The sequence below is a fragment of the Schistocerca serialis genome, unplaced genomic scaffold (genome assembly GCF_023864345.2).
Source record: "Schistocerca serialis cubense isolate TAMUIC-IGC-003099 unplaced genomic scaffold, iqSchSeri2.2 HiC_scaffold_849, whole genome shotgun sequence".
Classification (NCBI taxonomy): Eukaryota; Metazoa; Arthropoda; class Insecta; order Orthoptera; family Acrididae; genus Schistocerca; species Schistocerca serialis.
This window is the reverse complement of record NW_026048462.1, coordinates 11916274-11934191: the sequence shown is the minus strand read 5'-3', so window position 1 is coordinate 11934191 and position 17918 is coordinate 11916274. Positions and strand designations below refer to the sequence as shown.

General features: G+C 44.1%; 1 protein-coding gene across 1 annotated transcript in view; it reads left to right on the top strand.

The window, feature by feature from the left end:
* Positions 1 to 6827: 6827 nt before the first annotated feature.
* LOC126452317 (axoneme-associated protein mst101(2)-like) overlaps positions 6828 to 17918 on the top strand; it is a 44528-nt gene continuing 33437 nt past the window's right edge. The window contains exon 1 of the mRNA XM_050091060.1: positions 6828 to 6843. Within this exon, the coding sequence (XP_049947017.1) occupies positions 6828 to 6843 (16 nt within the window). The remainder of the gene's footprint in view (positions 6844 to 17918) is intronic.

Sequence of the window (17918 nt, the reverse complement as noted above, 5' to 3'; positions counted from 1 at the left end):
TGGTGTCTACAGCGCTCTCTTCGAACACCAATATCTGGAGTAGGTCTTACTTCGTTTACGTGCTGGTCGCCTCATAATTAAGCTGTCTAAAGTAAGTCTACCACATAAGGCAGCTGAAAGGTTCAAATTCGATCAAGGACAGTCTATATATTTGTGTGTGTTTTCTCCATCTCAGAAGAAGAAGATAATTGCTCGGTTTTATAGGCATGCTCAATTTTTCTTAAGGAAGTTCGTGCCCCATTTTGCTCAATTAGCCATTCCCTTGAATGACCTACGTAAGACAGGTGCGGAGTATCGCAACTGGCTGCCTATGATGCTGTGAAGACCGCTTTGGCTAACCCCATTTCTTACAGTGTGCTTTCCAGAAATCTTTCATTGTGCAGACCAACGCATCTTATTTAGGTGTGAATGCTGTGCTCCTACGAGAGGAGTTTGGATTGAGCGTAAATCTAAGAAAGACGAAGGTAATTACAAGTAATAAAAACAGGGAGAAACTTAATATGAGGATCGATGGTCACGAAGTAGCTGAAGTTAAGGAATTATGCTACGTAGGCAGCACAGTAACGACTGACGGACTGAGCAAGGACATCAAAAGCAGACTAGCACTGGCAAAAAGGGCATTCATGGCCAAGATAAATCTACTAATATCAAATATCGGCGTTAATTTGAAGAAGAAATTTCTGAGAATGTACGTCTCGAGTACAGCATTGCATGGTAGTGAAACATGGACTGGGGGAAACCGGAACAGAAGAGAATCCAAGCATTTGAGATGAACTACAGACCAATGTTGAAAATTAGGTTGACTGACAAGGTAAGGAATGAGGTTCTGTGCAGAGTCGGAGAGGAAAGGAATATGTGGAAAACATTGGTAAGGAGAAGGGACAAGATGACAGGATATCTGGTAAGAGGGAATGACTTCCATGGTACTAGTGGTATTATAGAAAGCTGTAGAGGTCGAAAACTGTAGAGGAAGACAGAATGAAATACATCCAGCAAATAATAGAGGACATGGGTTGCAAGTGATACTCTAGATTAAATCGTGGCGGGCTGCGGCAACCCAGTCAGGACACTGATCAAACACCACAGCGAAAAAACAAAAAGCGACATCTGCTTGCCGTTTTCACGGAGTAGCGAGGAGTGTCTCCGAGCTGTGGGCAGGTAGAAACGGACAGCGGTTAGCAGCAGATGTGTCTTTCCTACTATACTACGAAGTCTGGACTGTCTTCGGTCCAAGTTGGCACTGTGTAACGAGGGCCGGAGTGGTGTTCCTGCAGGGCCGTGTATCGCCGCAGCTGAGCTCTGGACGTGCAGTGCGGCCTGGCCGCGCCTTCCCTGGACAGCGGCTACTGCGTTCTGCCGGACGGCGTTTTGTCCCCTCGACAGTTGCTGAAGGCCTGTTCTTTCGCGAAGCGGTCGTTGGCGTGTGCAACATGTTTCCGATACAATGTCCCACGTTTTAATCTCTGAGTTTCGCTTCTCTACTGTGAACTCGTCCCACACCTGGCTCGGTCTGATTTTGAAGATCATCCTACTTAATTTCTTTTTGCGTTTATTTTACTTTGAGAAAATTTTCCTGTTCTCATCCAGCAAGTGCCAAAAGCATACAAACTGACTACTGTAAAACATGAGATCATTTATCTACTGAGAGTAACTGACATTCCATATTTAAAATAATTGTGCCTAGTCAGACACCTACAGTCACGCAAAATAATGTTAAATCTTTTATACCACATAACAAATGGTTCAAATGGCTCTGAGCACTATGGGACTCAACTGCTGAGGTCATTAGTCCCCTAGAACTTAGAACTAGTTAAACCTAACTAACCTAAGGACATCACAAACATCCATGCCCGAGGCAGGATTCGAACCTGCGACCGTAGCGGTCTTGCGGTTCCAGACTGCAGCGCCTTTAACCGCATGGCCACTTCGGCCGGCATACCACATAACAATTAGGCCTAATTGCCCCTAGGACGAATAGAAATTGGAAGAAATTTGGCTTACATGTTTTCAAAATGTGTCCATAAGCTATAGGACAAAAGTGACCTGACGAATGACTGGGTTTGAAAATCTTTAACCCTAAAATGCGCAGGGTAATCGCTTTCCAGCTACGTCACTGTACTTTCAAAGACCCCGTAACAGACCACGAATATCCAAGTTACACATCACAATGCCCAACAACTTTGTGCAGTAACCACATCCCTCCGAGCACGATACAGCAGCTAGAATGGGACACCAGCACAGAAGCTCGATATTCAGTTAATCAGAAGCTGCGAGATGTGCACTCAGAACTGAAGTTAATGACCAACCCTGAACTGGACTTCAAACCGATTACCAGTAATTTTGATGGAATGCTCACTACATTGCAACAGCCTCATCGGCTGCTAAGAATGATACACCTTTATTATTTACTGAAAGTGGTAACAGTTTCTTGCACTAAGGAAATTTCAGTTTGATCAATATTACAAACTTTGCACAAAACCTCATTTATCATTTACCTCGGGTAGCCTTCCACATATTTTAGGGATGATACACATCAGGGAAAGCAGAATTTGAAGGTTTGTACAGAATGATTTGAAAGCTAAATATGGACAATCACTGAAAGTAAGAAAATACTGGAAATCGCAAAACATCTGAGATGGGGTGCTCAGATGACGAACCCACAGCAGGAAGTGTAAGACCATTATTTGACGTGTGTTGATTACACACGATGGCACTGTGGTCCCGGTGTCAGATACACCCCATTGTAGGAAGTGGCTTTACAACCTCCTCTAGCTACGAGAGGTTGCTGCTTAGCTACGTCAACAACATTTGTGCTCAACTACACAGCTGGAGTTTTTTTACTAGTGGTAAATGGGAGGATTATTTTAATCCAACTACTGACAGACTTTCCATTCAATATAAATATTACTACAGTCCGATGACCTGGTCGATTTTGCATTAAGAATCTAGCTGCTTCCAGGAGAAACAAATTTGAGTTGCATTACTTCACGTAATTGACTTAATATATACAATGCTATCATGATCTGCACATTACGATGCATAATATCATGTTAGAAGTTTAACAACAAAACTAAGTTTTACGGTTACAAACTGTGTGACAGGCAGCGTAACTGACAGCACGGAAGTATCTTGACAACTCATCGAGTATGTGAGGATGGGAACACCCAGTGATTTTCTCGCTTATGAACATGAAGTTCGTTTGGAAAGTTTATGAAAGGTTTGAAACTAAATTTGACATACAATTATTATAACAGTAACTAATTTATAAAGTAATCAGACGACTGAAGCTGTTTTGTACATGAGAGTTCGAGTCTTTAAGGCTCAGAGGTTTACTGGTACATTTAGAACCCTTCCACGTTCAGGCACAGCATTTTCTCAAATAAATTAGAGATATATGGAAACATCACGTCGATATTTTGAATAGTCATGTTACTGCATTGGTAACAACGCATGCATAATATCAATTTACAATTAACTTATTTGTTGTGAACAGAATTTTACGGAAATCACGTAACATCAGTGACAACTTTCAGTACAGACAGGAAAAAATCCTTATTTTCTACTATCCGCCCAATGTGTTTCGGAGCTACAGCTCCATCTCAACGACTATGGATACAACGGGCGTTTCATCTGCTTGGATTTTTTAGACTACCGACACATTTCTAGGTGAAGAACACCCTCTAATAGGATACTTACACTACACCACTTCTCTCCTCTTTCGACCATTCTAACTTATTACCTACGTCTGACGACACAACTTTCGTCTTCTAGAATGGTGAGATACATTTGCACTTATGAATTTAATCTATTTGACGTGTTAATGACAGAACTATATTAGTCACATTTTCACATTTAGCCATATTACAGTCACGTGATGTAATGACTTGACTGATTTTCATTTACATAATTAACAAACTTAAGGAAATAATCTATTACTAGGAGATCCGACACGTGATTTCAGTTTACATATATATTCAACACGAAAATTTAATTGCTATTTTATGTAACTGATTTAGGTACAGAAGCAGTAAACAACAGTATGAAGTACGTAAGATATGGGAGGGGAGTGATTTGGGGGAGGGGGGGGGGGGGGAGATGTCGCTAACTTCGGAGCCACTGGCCTTTAAACTATCACTGTCCCTCCAGAGCCAACTCTGGAATGTCTCGCTGAAAGGCTCGTAAGTCGTCGGGAACGGATTTCCACTTCTGAGGTGCTGGCCAGCAACTTGCATCTTCCACTGTATGTCTTATGAGCTGGGTGCTTTCAGGTCAGGCAGTAGCGATAGTGAAGTGGCTGGAAGGACTGCATTTAGCGGACGCCACCATCATCTTCGTCAAGTGAACGACAGCATGGGGAAGTTCTGGCTTTACCTCTTCTCTTATTCCTGCTGACTGATCTGCGGAACGATCTTCTTCAATGACAAGTGATCACAACTCTTCCAGTTATAGCCACCAACATACAAATGATGAGAATCAGTGCAGACGTCCGTGAGGTCAGACACGGAACTTGGAATATGGTGCCATCTGGCGGGCTGTGTGCTGCAGACACTGTTTTGGGAGGAAGTACACCAGTATCTGATACAGCAATGCTCTACCACAGCGTTCTATCCCCGTCTTCACATTGTCTTCTCTTCGCAACTGGCAACCACAAAATTACTTTGCTTGTCAGCGGTCTACGGCATGGTACATAATATCACTGGAGTTTTGAAATATCAGTCTTCTCTGTCTCACTTTCATTTGTTCACTAGCCATCAAGGTCACTTCAGCGCTGTGGACCTATCCAGGATTGTCCCTGTAGCAACTCCAGGAACTTTTGATTGTGTGATTCCAATATGCTCCAATATTTCTACTGGTGATCACACCTCCAAGATCAGCAACAGTTAACATTTGACATGGTTTACATCCCGAGAAGCAACCTTCTTTATGTTTAAGGCTTCCTTTTCGATCCCATTTACTTCACTACTGATGCAGAGTAACTTCTCCATCTGTGATTCACATTTTATTCACGAACTAGGGATATTGTGAGTGATCATGCTGACCCTACTGTTCTGTTTACACATCTAGTATGGCTTGTTCTGTCTCTTGCTTAGTCTTCACATCCAAATATTATTTTCAGGCGTTGGACTATGAACACTTACATGGATCGTTTACCAACTTTATCGCATAACACCCAGCTTGGAGGGCCAGGCTTTCTCTGATGGGATCGCTCCCAGGAACGTTGGCTTCCTCTCTAACCATGTCCTGAGGCCGCCGCCGCCGCCCCCCCCCCCCTCCCCTTCCCCAATTGAAGGCAATAGTGAAAATGAAAGACACCCTCTGGCCTCGCAACCTAATACCATTGGGGTCGAAAAGAACAAGAGTTGACCAAGAGAGGCCGACAGAAAAGGAAACAGAAGATCGTGAAGTAAGTGGAAGTAAAGTCAGACTTCGTGAACAGTGACCAGCAAGACCATTTGCATGAAAGGAACGTTGATGTCCTAAGGTTGTCAATTATTTTAAAGCAATATTTCTAGTCTGACTGCGCTTCTGTAATACTGCTTATAAAGTAATGGTGATTAACAGAAGGTAACTTAAAAGATGCATCTGCACACTGTATATTGTAGAAGTTACTTATTTAGTAATGCTGCTGATCTATTTGACATTGAAAGTTTGTGATCGTTACACAACGAGAGCTAAATTGAGTTTACACCTTACCCAAAAATAATTTCCTGAGTTACAATTCTCTTAATCTCAGTTATAGTTGAAATGGCTATGCAAGTTGTTTGATCTGGTCATACAAAGTAAAATATTCGTAACAGTTCAACTGTAAACCAGCTTCTGTATCTACCATTTACCATTTCTAGTAAGTGGAGGATTTTTGTAACAGGCTTTATTACAGTGCTTGTGAGAAATAACACTAATTTAAAAATCTCAGCAACTTTTCACGTAATATTACAGTTTACTTTCAGAGACAGGAATTTCAATTGACTACTTGTAATACAAATTTCAGTTACGATGAACTCTTTGATTGCAAATATTTCAGAGAGTTCTCTGCACTGATAATATGAACACACAAAAATTCATAAAAAGACAATGATAACATAACAGGTATCATTAACTACAATTAAGAAAACCATGGATTCTGTAACTAGCAGTTCGTTCCTCAAGTAGAAGAGGTAGGCTGGGAAAGGTTAAAAAGTAAGAGGAAGTGAGATACTGCAATGAGTAGGACCCTCATGTGGTATTGGTGAGGTTACATAAAGATCGAAGGTTAGAAAAAATTACTTTTATAGCTATCTCTAAGCAGTAACGTGTTTTATCTTCAAACACCGACATTTGCATATACTGGCGATCAGTACAAAATCAAGTATTGGCTTTGAAATGTCCGTTACAATGCTGTCTTCTAATCACTTATTACTAGTTTATTCACTGATCACACTCACAGTAGTATACAAACACCATAAGTGAAAGAAACCCAATATAACAGTAGAAGGAATTTAAGATCCAATGGGATTACGTTGTCATCTTCACATACTTATCAAAAAATATTTATCACATCAGATATCCTACATTTCTACATATACGAAGAAAAACTGTTACAATAAAAATTTATATAAAAGTGATCATAAGTTTGCAGTTCTGAAGTTATACATTGTCAGGACAAATGGAGAGTATACATGTGCATAGCAATATGGAACTATTTCTGCCAAGTATTATGACTTAAGATCGTATTAATGTATAAAATTAAATTGATTACGTTCAATAAAGGGATTATGAAATTAATCTTCACTCCACTCCCAAAGTGAACTGTATGTTCGAAGTGCACATTCTTCATGAACATAGGAGCCATGCACAAACCCAGAGGTAAGTGAAGGGCACAAAAATAAAATGTAATGCGCTTGATCATTAAATTGAACATACTAAAACACAGTACAATGAAGTCATGTTAAAGAATATAGTAATATTTTATGTATCCAATATTTCTGATGTATCTACTATTGCCAAGACATTTCATTTCAGTAAGTGAGTATAAAAAAACTTAAGAATCTTAAGCATATGTATGCCAACTAATTGCAAGACAACATGAGAGCTTCCAGATGTAGTCTCATACCTATGAGAGTAGTACTGCACTTTAGACAATAGGGGGGGCAGGGGAGGTCAATAGCAGTAGTCAACCAGCACGCATAGTAATGCTGCGATTGCTTGTGATTATTCCTTATGCACAATGACTAAACTAACCTATCCGCAACTGAACCTAAACAGAACGAAATACACTGAAGGCCAAAGAAACTGGTACACTTTCCAACTATCGAATAGGGCCCCTGCGAGCACGACAGAGTGCCGCAACAGGACGTGGCGTGGACTCCACTAATGCCTGAAGTCGTGCTGGAGGCGTGCTGGAGGAAAGTGACACCATGAATCCTGCAGGGCTGTCCATAAATCCGTGGTAGTACGAAAGGGCGGGGATCTCTTCTGAAAAGCACGTTGCAAGGCATCCCAGATATGCTCAATAAGGTTGATGTCTGGGAAGTCTTTTAGTCAGCGGCAGTATGAACTCTGAAGACCGTCCCTGGAGCCACTGTTACCATTCTGGACGTGTTGGTTGTTGTATTATCCTGGTAGAATTGCTGAAGTCTGTCAGAATGCAGAAAGGACATGAATAGATGCAGGCGATTTATCAGGAAGGCTACAAATGGGCCACTTTTCAATCGTATGTAGACGTATCAGAGGTCCCATGTCACTATAGCTGCACATGCCCCATACCATCACAGAACCTCCACCAGCTGTAACAGTCCCCTGCTGTCGTGCAGGGTCCATGGATTCATGAGGTTGTCTCCACACGTCCATTCGCTCGATGCAATTTGAAACGAGACTCATCCAGCCAGACAACGTGTTTCTCGTCAACCGTCCAGTGTCCCTTGTTGCGTTGAATTGTTCACACGCTGACACTATGGCCCAGCATTGGTATCAGCAGCAGTTTGCTGAAGGGTTGCATTTCTGTCACGTTGAACCATTTTCTTGCCATTGGCACCGTTCTTGTAAGATCTGTTTCCGGCCACATGATGTCAAAGATTTGATGTTTTACCGGACTGCTGATATTCTAGGTACACTCTTGAAATGGTCATACGTGAAAATCCGGACTTCATCGCTACCTCAGAGGTGCTGTGTCCCATCGCTCGTGCGGCGACTGTAACACCAAGTTCAGACTCAAATCTTGACAACCTGCCATCGTAGCAGCACTGACCGATCGAACAGCCGCGCCAGGAACTTTTTGTTATACAGGCGTTGCCGACCGGAGCGCCGTATTCTGCCTGTTTACATCTCTGTATTTGAATAGGTACCACTTTCTTTGGCGCTTCAGCGTATACAAAGCCAATAAATTTCTGATTAAAATTCTGGAACAGAGTGACAAATGGGGGAGTTCAAATGCACATGACTAGTAACATGCTAATTTATCTACATACACAGTTCAGATTACACCTAGAACACAATTACCATTATTAATAGCAAACTGCTCATACTCTAATGCACTTAACTAAAAACAATTACCTACTTTGACCGTCCTGAGATGAGGATTGCTTAAAAACGCAAGATTTATACAGTACATAATAAAATCGACAGATAATGAAAGGGCATAAAAAAGCATGGTTACAGTAAATTTGTTGAGTTTGCCCCTATAAATTTTTCTATCCGTATGGTATCACTGGAAGGTCAGCTATATGGTAGCAGGGAGTGCTGCAAATATCAATTTTATTGAGTCTGCACATTGCTGTATTGCTCACTGAAAATGTCACTGACTGAATGCAATGAGGCGTTCGTCATCAGACTTGTTTTAATTAAATCAATTACTCACGACATAAAAATGAGTTATAGAACCAATATCGGCATACTATGAAAGCACTGCAAAGCTGAAGAGGACATGTGCCAGGAAACTGCATGCAACTAGTAGACATGGTTACCAGCACAACTGGACGTAGTATTTACATGTTTTAATGGTAACGGACATAAAATTGCTGATCATTAGGTGAGGATACAAATGTTGCGCATGCAGAACCATAGTATGAAATCACGTACGACTTACAAAAAGCATTAAACCAAGGGAAATACAACGCAATGTGCAAGAACAGTAATGTTTCTACAAATGTTAAAAATCAGCAAAACATAGCATTATTATTAATATTGCTGACTGTACAATGTATGACGCCAGATGACGCTGCACATGCAAGTATGACGCTACATAGCGACAGTTTTAATTGGTGGTTTGTACTAATGTAGCATGTAGAAAGATGAGTCACAATTAAAATAAGCTTGGTTCTGAACTTTAAGCGCAGAACTTAATTCGAGCAGTACATTTCCTTGCTGTTCGAAATTACACACTTTGTGCCGACGTAAGTACAATGAAACAGTCTACCAGTTCTTGACTACGAACTGCGTATTTAGCGTTGTAATAGCTACATGCATTGTACAGTATAAGTGGTTACAATGAATTAAATATTTAGTTCTGACTTATTAGCATGAAAGGAAACGGTATAGTACATTGCCTGTTTACAATGGAAAGTGGTAAATAACTTACTATTTGCGCCAAGCAGTGCATGAAGCTGTTGCAGCACTGAACGAATGAATATGAACAGCCGACCTATTGGTACAACTCACCTAACAGCACAGTTCTCTGCCTGTTAGAAGTGAAGCAGGGTACGTAAGCGCTAAAGCAGCTAGATACACTGAATGGCGTAAGTAGTTACAAAAAGTACATATTTAGTAGCGCTGTCACATTAGCACAAAGAAACTAAATACAAACCTGTTTACGACTATCACTATAATCGTAATGAGCAAGTTTCGTTGCTCTATCCGGGATAACGATGTGCACAATTACCGTATAGCATTTTGTTTCACTTAAATTAATGTAGTTCTCATGGGAGAAGAAGTCTTACATCGAGCATATGTTGATAATATTATATGAGACCAAATATAGAACATGAAAAACCTCAGTCATCAGAAGCATTGATAGCAATTAGAAATCTAATAGTAAACCTCTGATTCCTTATGCAATCAAACTCCCATGTTTTGAACTCACTTGTAAAGCAATCTGAAGTTTAAGCTGTTCCAGTGCGTTAAATATCTGACATTAGGGGTGTAAGCAAAAAAATTGTAAAGCGTTTTTGTAATCAAGCTAAGCCCAACTAACATTGAATATCCTCACTACGTAACATTGAGTACGTCTGACTAATTTGCGCGTCGTGAGCTATGCTTCCTGGAGAAACGTACATAGGTCGCAGGTTTCATACAGTGAAACAAGTATTGTAGACCAAATACTAAGATCCTCTTAATGAGCAGATTATGAGTCATTTGGTTTCCAACATTATTATGTTTTTAAAATTGAGTCTTTACAATTTTGTTGCTCCTAGAAGACATACAGGCAAAGTGCACCTGGCGCTGGGTGTCATGAACCGAGTTAGTCTAGTAATATCTATGTACTTTCTGTGCTATATCCTTCAACATCTTTGATTTATGCCTATCTACCAGCAGTAGTGAATGGGGGCAGAGTGTAAATTTGCCTTTTCTGATGTTTGTTCTGTTTTAATACTAGTGTCACCCGTCTACAGTCAGTAATAGCATTTTATAGAAAGTTATTAATTGGTATGCTGGTACCTCCCTTCCTGCGCGCCTAAGCAACTAATTTAACGCAATTTAGATCACGTCACAGAGCCAAAGAAATTCTCAGTGACAATAACGAGCACAATATTCCTGGGCTTTCACAGACTGAAAACTACACAGGGAACGTCCCAGTCTAAAAACAGATTTGGTTCAGCACCTGTCGTATTAGATACGAAACAGTCACAAAGGCTGACTTTTTGGCTTCTGGGTACTCACCGTCACACGGAATTATCCTCTGAGGGAGTCTCTCTCTTGCTCATTGCTTATTAGAATGATCGGGGTCATATGTAGATGCAGTCGAAGAATGTCCCGTTTCAAATTGAGAAAGCTGAGAATATTTACCGGCGGTTCTGTTAACCTTTTTTCACTCTCATCTGTCGTCACGGTCACCATACCCTTTGGACGCGACTACTTCCGTGTGAGAAAAATATGACTTTTTTAACGTAATCGGTCCCTGCTGTAGAGAGACGTTAAGTATGCTGCTGTAGAATTTTACTAACTTCTTCCCATTAGCGTGTAAAATGCATGAATATTAAATCTCTTCAAATCAAATGCCCACCAGTTTCTCTTAAATGACTCATTCCATTCTTTTGAGCAACATTCGAGTAGACAGCTTACCGAAGGTAACCGTCAATTGTTAAACTGTTGAGCTATATCTTTCTTTAAGTATTTCAGGGATCGATGTACCTTCACACCAGTAGGTGACAACCTATACTTGCCCTACAGATGCTTGGGTGCTGCTAAGAAAGCAACGGAACTGACTGCTAGAGAATCTTTTCAGATACATGAGAAGTAACCAACTTTGATTCCATAAGGAATCACTGTGCACAGCGACTGTAGATTAAGGGTAAGGACTCAGCACATCAGAAGCTCTTTTCCAGGGTCAACCATCTGCAAAAGCGGGATCATATTAAAATATGTCAACTGAACATTGAGAGCATTACCAGAACCAAATGCCAAAGCTTACTGGAGGTGCTGTTTAAGCCCATCTTCTACATTCTAGTCCTAAATACTGGAATACGATATTGTCAGAGCAACGTTTCACAATGTCTACGGAGCAGTCACGTGTTCTGAGTAACACCGTGAATGCTCACTTGCTATCCGATTCCATGAACTATATTCGTCAAATCTGATTAGGAATTGGAGAAGTGACCATACGTAATATCTGCAAACCGCCACGATCTCCCTTGCTAATCCCTGTTCTTGAATGATACTGACGTCCTGCACAAGATGCAATCGACACACACACACACTGACGTAAAAGAAACCTAACACCAAAAACTACAGTAATGAAATTTCAGGAATACATTTGTCTAGGTGACGAATTTAAGTGACTAACATTGCGAATCACAGGTTAACGTTAGCTCGAAATAAGCCATTGCAAACGATAATGCTGTTACATTGAAAACCCGTGTAACTGCCAGGATGTTGAATCTAAGCATGCAAACGTGCATGCAGTGTGTTTCACACGTGACTAAAGCCAGTGTGTACGACAGAGTTCTACGCCTGTTGCACCTAGTTAATACAGGTAATGTTAACGCTGGTTGTGGATGACTCTCTGCCTTCGGATTTTTGTTTGTTTTGGTTTTAGGGCGCGAAACTGCTACGGTAATTAGCGCCCGGTCCGTGACTTAGGAAACAATAGAAACCGAAAATGGAAAACAGCAGAAATGGGAACGAAACTCAAAAAATTGGAGAAACTAAAAGCAGAAGGTAGGCTTAAAAATCTCACTACAGAAAGGGGTTGGTGGTCCCCAAAAAAAGCTTCAAATGACTGACGTCATTTCACTGTCACTAATAAACTAGAGAACGCGATCGGCCGAGCGCGTGTCATCTGCTAAAATTGACGATATATCAGCCGACAGCTGGAGACGGGTGCGTAACGGAGTAAAATAGGGGCACTCAAAAGGTGTCTTACCGTCCACAGCTGAGAGCAGTTGGGACAGAGTGGGGGAGGATCGCCGCTTAAAAGATGACGATGGCTAAAAAGACAGTGCCCTATCCGGAGTCTAGTTAAAATTACCTCCTCCCGACGACGCGTTCGGGAGGAAGAGCTCCAAGCACAAGGAAGAGCTTTCACGTCCCGCAATTTATTATGGGGAAGTGTCGACCAATAAAAGAACAACTCGACGACATAAAACGCTCCGTAGATCGGTGAAGGGAATCGACTGAATAGCTGGCCGAAGAAGAGAGACTGCAGCCTTGGCCGCTATATCATTCCCACTATATCATTCCGACAGATACCAGCGTGTCCCGGGAGCCAGAGGAACGCCACCGAAACGCCCCCCAGGTGGAGCAAGCGCAGACAGTCCTGAATCCGGTGGACCAGAGGGTGCACAGGGTAAAAAGCTTGGAGACTGAGGAGAGAGCTGAGAGAATCAGCAGATAACGTACTGTATCCGCTGATGGCGGCGGATGTAGTGGACAGCCTGGAGAACAGCGTAAAGCTCCGCAGTATAAACCGAACACTGGTCGGGAAGCCGAAAGTTATTTGGGGTGTCGCCAACAATATAGGCACTCCCTACACCTAACGATGTTTTCGAGCCGTCGGTGTAAATAAATGTGGCGTCCGTCATTTGTGCACATAGAGCAGCAAATGCCCGACGATAAACAAGTGAAGGGGTACCATCCTTGGGAAATCGACAAAGGTCACGGAGCAGGCAGATCCGGGGACGGAGCCAAAGCGGTGCTGTACCCCAAGTTGTCAAGAAGGTTTTAGGAAAGCGGAAGGAAAGAGAATGGAGCAGTTGACGGAAGCGGACTCCCGGGGGTAGTAGGGAAGAGGGGCGGCCTGCATACACTACATCAAAGGGGGAGTCGAAAAAAGGTCATGGGCTGTATTAGCAGGCATGGAAGACAGATGGCTAGCATAACGACTCAGGACAGGTCGCCGATTGGACAGCGGAGGCTCAGCAGTCTCGGCATAAAGGCTTTCCACAGGGCTGGTGTAAAAAGCTCCAAACACTAAACGTGATCCACGGTGGTGGATAGAGTCGCGACGCCGAAGAATAGACGGCCGAGCGGAGGAGTAGACTATGCTTCCATAGTCCAATTTCGAGCGCACTAAGGCGCGATAGAGGCGGAGAAGGACCACTCGGTCCGCTCCCCGGGAGGTACCATTCAGGACACGGAGGGTGTTAAGGGATCGCAGACAGCGTGCCGAAAGATAGGCAACGTGGGAGGACCAGCACAGTTTTCTGTCAAACATAAGACCCAAGAATTTAGCGACGTTTGAAAACGGAAGGTTGACAGGACCTAGATGCAAGGAGGGCGGAAGAAACTCCTTACGTCGCCAAAAATTAATACAAACGGTCTTACTGGGAGAAAAACGGCAGCCGGTTTCGATGCTCCATGAGTGGAGGCGATCGAGACATCCTTGAAGACGTCGTTCAAGAAGGCTGGTCCGTTGAGAGCTGTAGTAGATCGCAAAATCGTCCACAAAGAGGGAGCCCGAGACATCAGGAACGAGACAATCCATAATTGGATTGATGGCAATGGCAAACAGTACAATACTCACCACGGAGCCCTGGGGTACCCCGTTTTCTTGGGAGAAAGTACGGGAGAGAGTAGTGTTCACCCGCACCCTAAATGTGCGCTCTGCCATAAATTCGCGAAGAAAAAGGGGTAGCCGACCTCGAAAGCCCCAAGAGAACAGTGTGCGGAGGATGCTTGTCCTCCAACAGGTATCGTATGCTCTCTCCAAATCAAAAAATATTGCTACTGTTTGGCGTTTCCGGAGAAAATTGTTCATGATATAAGTAGAGAGAGCAACAAGATGGTCAACTGCAGAACGATGCTTTCGGAATCCGCGTTTGGCAGGTGTTAAAAGACTGCGGGATTCCAGCCACCACGCTAAACGGTAATTCACCATACGCTCCAAAACCTTACAAACACTACTCGTGAGAGAAATGGGGCGATAGCTAGAGGGGAGATGTTTGTCCTTTCCAGGTTTCGTAACAGGAACGACGATAGCTTCCCGCCATTGTCTGGGAAAAGTACTGTCTGTCCAAATTAGATTATAAAGGCGAAGGAGGTAACGCAGACTATGGGTTGATAAATGCAGCAACATTTGGACGTGGATACCAACCGGTCCTGGGACGGAGGAGCGAGAAGAAGAAAGTGCATGTTGGAGTTCCCGCATGGAGAAAACAGTATTGTAGCTTTCGCGATTTTGAGAGGAGAAAGCAATAGGTCGCACTTCCGCTGCACGTTTCTTCGGGAGAAACGCTGGCGGGTAATTTGATGTGCTCGAAATCTCAGCAAAGTGCTGACCCAACGAGTTAGAAATTGCGACAGGGTCAATTATGTGTCATGCGCAACAGTGAGCCCAGAGACCAGGGAGAAACTAGGCGCGGCTGAGAACCGTCGAAGCCGATTCCAAACTTCCGAGGAGGGAGTGAAGGTGTTAAATGAGCTAATAAAGAATTTGCAGCTTGCCTTCTTGCTATCGCGGATGACACGACGGCATCGCGCTCGGAACTGCTTATAGCGGATACAGTTGGCCAAAGTTGGATGGTGGCGGAAAACGCGGAGAGCACGTCGCCGCTCACGTATTGCGTCACGGCATGCCTCGCTCCACCAAGGAACTGGGGGGCGCCGCGGCAATTCGAGGTGCGTGGTATTGAACGTTCCGCAGCTCTAAGAATAACGTCGGTAATGTGTGTGACCTCATCGTCGCAGCTGGGAAAGTGACGGTCTTCGAATGTTGGTAGAGACGAAAAAAGTGTCCAATCAGTTTGGGCAAACTTCCAGTGTCGCAGGCGCATATATGGCAGTTGAGGCTGCAGTCTAAGGACACATGGAAAGTTGTCACTCGAGTGTGTATCATCAAGGGCGAACCATTCGAAGCGCCGAGCTAGCGGAACAGTACCGACCGCAAGGTCCAAATGAGATAAATTTGTCGTGGAGGCAGACAAAAATGTAGGGACCCCAGTGTTGAGGCAAAGTAGATCCGCTTGGTGGAAGACGTCTAGCAATAGTGAGCCACGTGGACAAGGATGTGGACATCCCCAAAGCGGGTGGTGGGCATTGAAGTCCCCAATCAGCAAATAGGGGGGGTGGAAGCTGACCAAGTAGATGAAGGAGATCAGCTCGTGCCATTTGTGTGGACGATGGAATGTATACAGTACAAAGAGAAAAGGTATATCCAGAAAGGGAAAGATGGACAGCAACCGCTTGGAAGGAAGTGAATAAGGGGATTGACTGATAATGGAGTCATGGAGATGAATCGCGAGTCCTCCGTGGGCTGGAGTGCCTTCAACAGAGGGGAGATCATATCGGACAGACTGAAAATGAGGGAGAACAAAGCGGTCATGGGGACGCAGCTTTGTTTCCTGAAGACAGATGATGACTGGCGAGTTGGATCTCAAGAGGATCGACAATTCATCCCGATTGGCTCGAATACCGCGGATATTCCAGTGGATGATGGACATAGTGTGAACAGAAATTGGAGGAATGTGACCAAGGTCGCTGTCAACTCAACGACTGCTCAGAGCTTGCGACCGGCAACATGGAATGGCATTCAGCCGAAGGCAGAAGATCCTGATCCATAGGTTGGTCAGGAGCAGCTCCTGCCACCAGCGATCGGCCGGTTGATCGGCCGCCAGCAGTGCGCCTCTGCGTCACAGAAGACGGCCGAGGGCGACTTCCGCTAGGTAGTGCTGTAGATGGGACACGCCTTGGCGGAGAAGGAGAGGAACTGGGTTTCTTTGTAGCCTTCTTGGAAGTATGATGTTTAGATGAAGGAGGAACCGATGGTTGGGAAGTTGCCGTACGTAAAAACTCTTCACGAGTATGCTCTTTTTTCGAAGTCTTGGTGTCTGACTTTTGGGCTCGAGATTTAGCAGATCCCAACGAAGGGTGAGCCAGAGAGTGGGCAGGCAAAAGTGGAACGGGCGATCTTTGCGCTGGCCGATCTGACGACCGTGGTACTAAAGGTGAGGCCGCAAGTCTGCGTGGCCGCCTCCTTTGTTGGCCGAGGAGAAGCAAGGACAGTGCTGTATTTTCCTGTCTGAGGCACTGTGGGCTGTCGACTGGCGAATTATTTTCGAGCAGCAAAGGTCTACACCTTTTCCTTCACTCTAATTTCCTGGATCAGCTTTTCGTCCTTAAAAACGGGGCAATCTCGAGAGGAAGCAGCGTGGTCACCTAAACTGTTGATGCAGCGAGGGGATGGAGGTGGACAAGCACCCTCATGGGCATCCTTGCCACACTTAACACATTTGGCCGGATTGGAACGGGACTGGCTGGTGTGATTGAACCGCTGACACCGGTAGCAACGCGTAGGGTTTGGGACGTAAGGGCGAACGGAAATTATCGCATAGCCTGCTTTGATTTTCGATGGGAGTTGAACTTTGTCAAATGTCAAGAAGACAGTGCGGGTTGGAATGATGTTCGTGTCAACCCTTTTCTTAACCCGATGAACAGCCGTTACGCCCTGGTCAGACAGGTAGTGCTGAATTTCTTCGTCAGACAATCCATTGAGGGAGCGTGTATAAACGACTCCACGCGAGGAATTTAAAGTACGGTGCGGTTCCACCCGGACAGGGAAGGTATGTAGTAGTGATGTACACAGCAATTTTTGTGCCTGGAGGGCACTGTGTGTTTCTAACAACAGGGTGCCATTCCGTAATCTGGAACAAGACTTTACAGGACCTGCAATTGCGTCGACACCTTTCTGAATAATGAAAGGGTTGACCATGGAGAAGTCGTGACCATCAAACCGAGAAAGAATAAGGAACTGTGGCAACGATAGAAGAACTGTCTGTGGCTGAGACTCAGTGAACTTACGCTTGTGAGCAGACATAGTGGAAGGTGAGGAAACCATTTCGGAAGAATCCCCATTATTACCGGCGTTTCCGATTGCGTGCTCCTCCCTTGTGGGGGTCCTCTCTGAGGGCACTCCGGCCTTAGGTGATTGTTCACACCTCAGGTCACACCTCCCGACAAACGGACGGAGGGACCAATCGGCACTTTCGGAAGGTATCAGCTCGGGTAATCACCCCTCCCTGGGCCTGGCCGTTACCAGGGGGTACGTACGTGTCCTACCTGTCTACCCAGGGCGGGGAATTACGCGTTACCCTGTCACCGGCTATGCATGGAAATGCGTGGGTCGGCCTTCAGACACGCACAGGGAGGATGAGAGAGAAAGGGAAAAACAAAGAAGGAGAAAGGGAAGAGGAGAGGTCTCAAACGCCGCAGCGGAGAAAAGGGTAAGGAATAGATAAGGACAAAGGAAGGATGAAGACATACAAGCAGAGGAACCGAAGAATGCGGTAGATTTA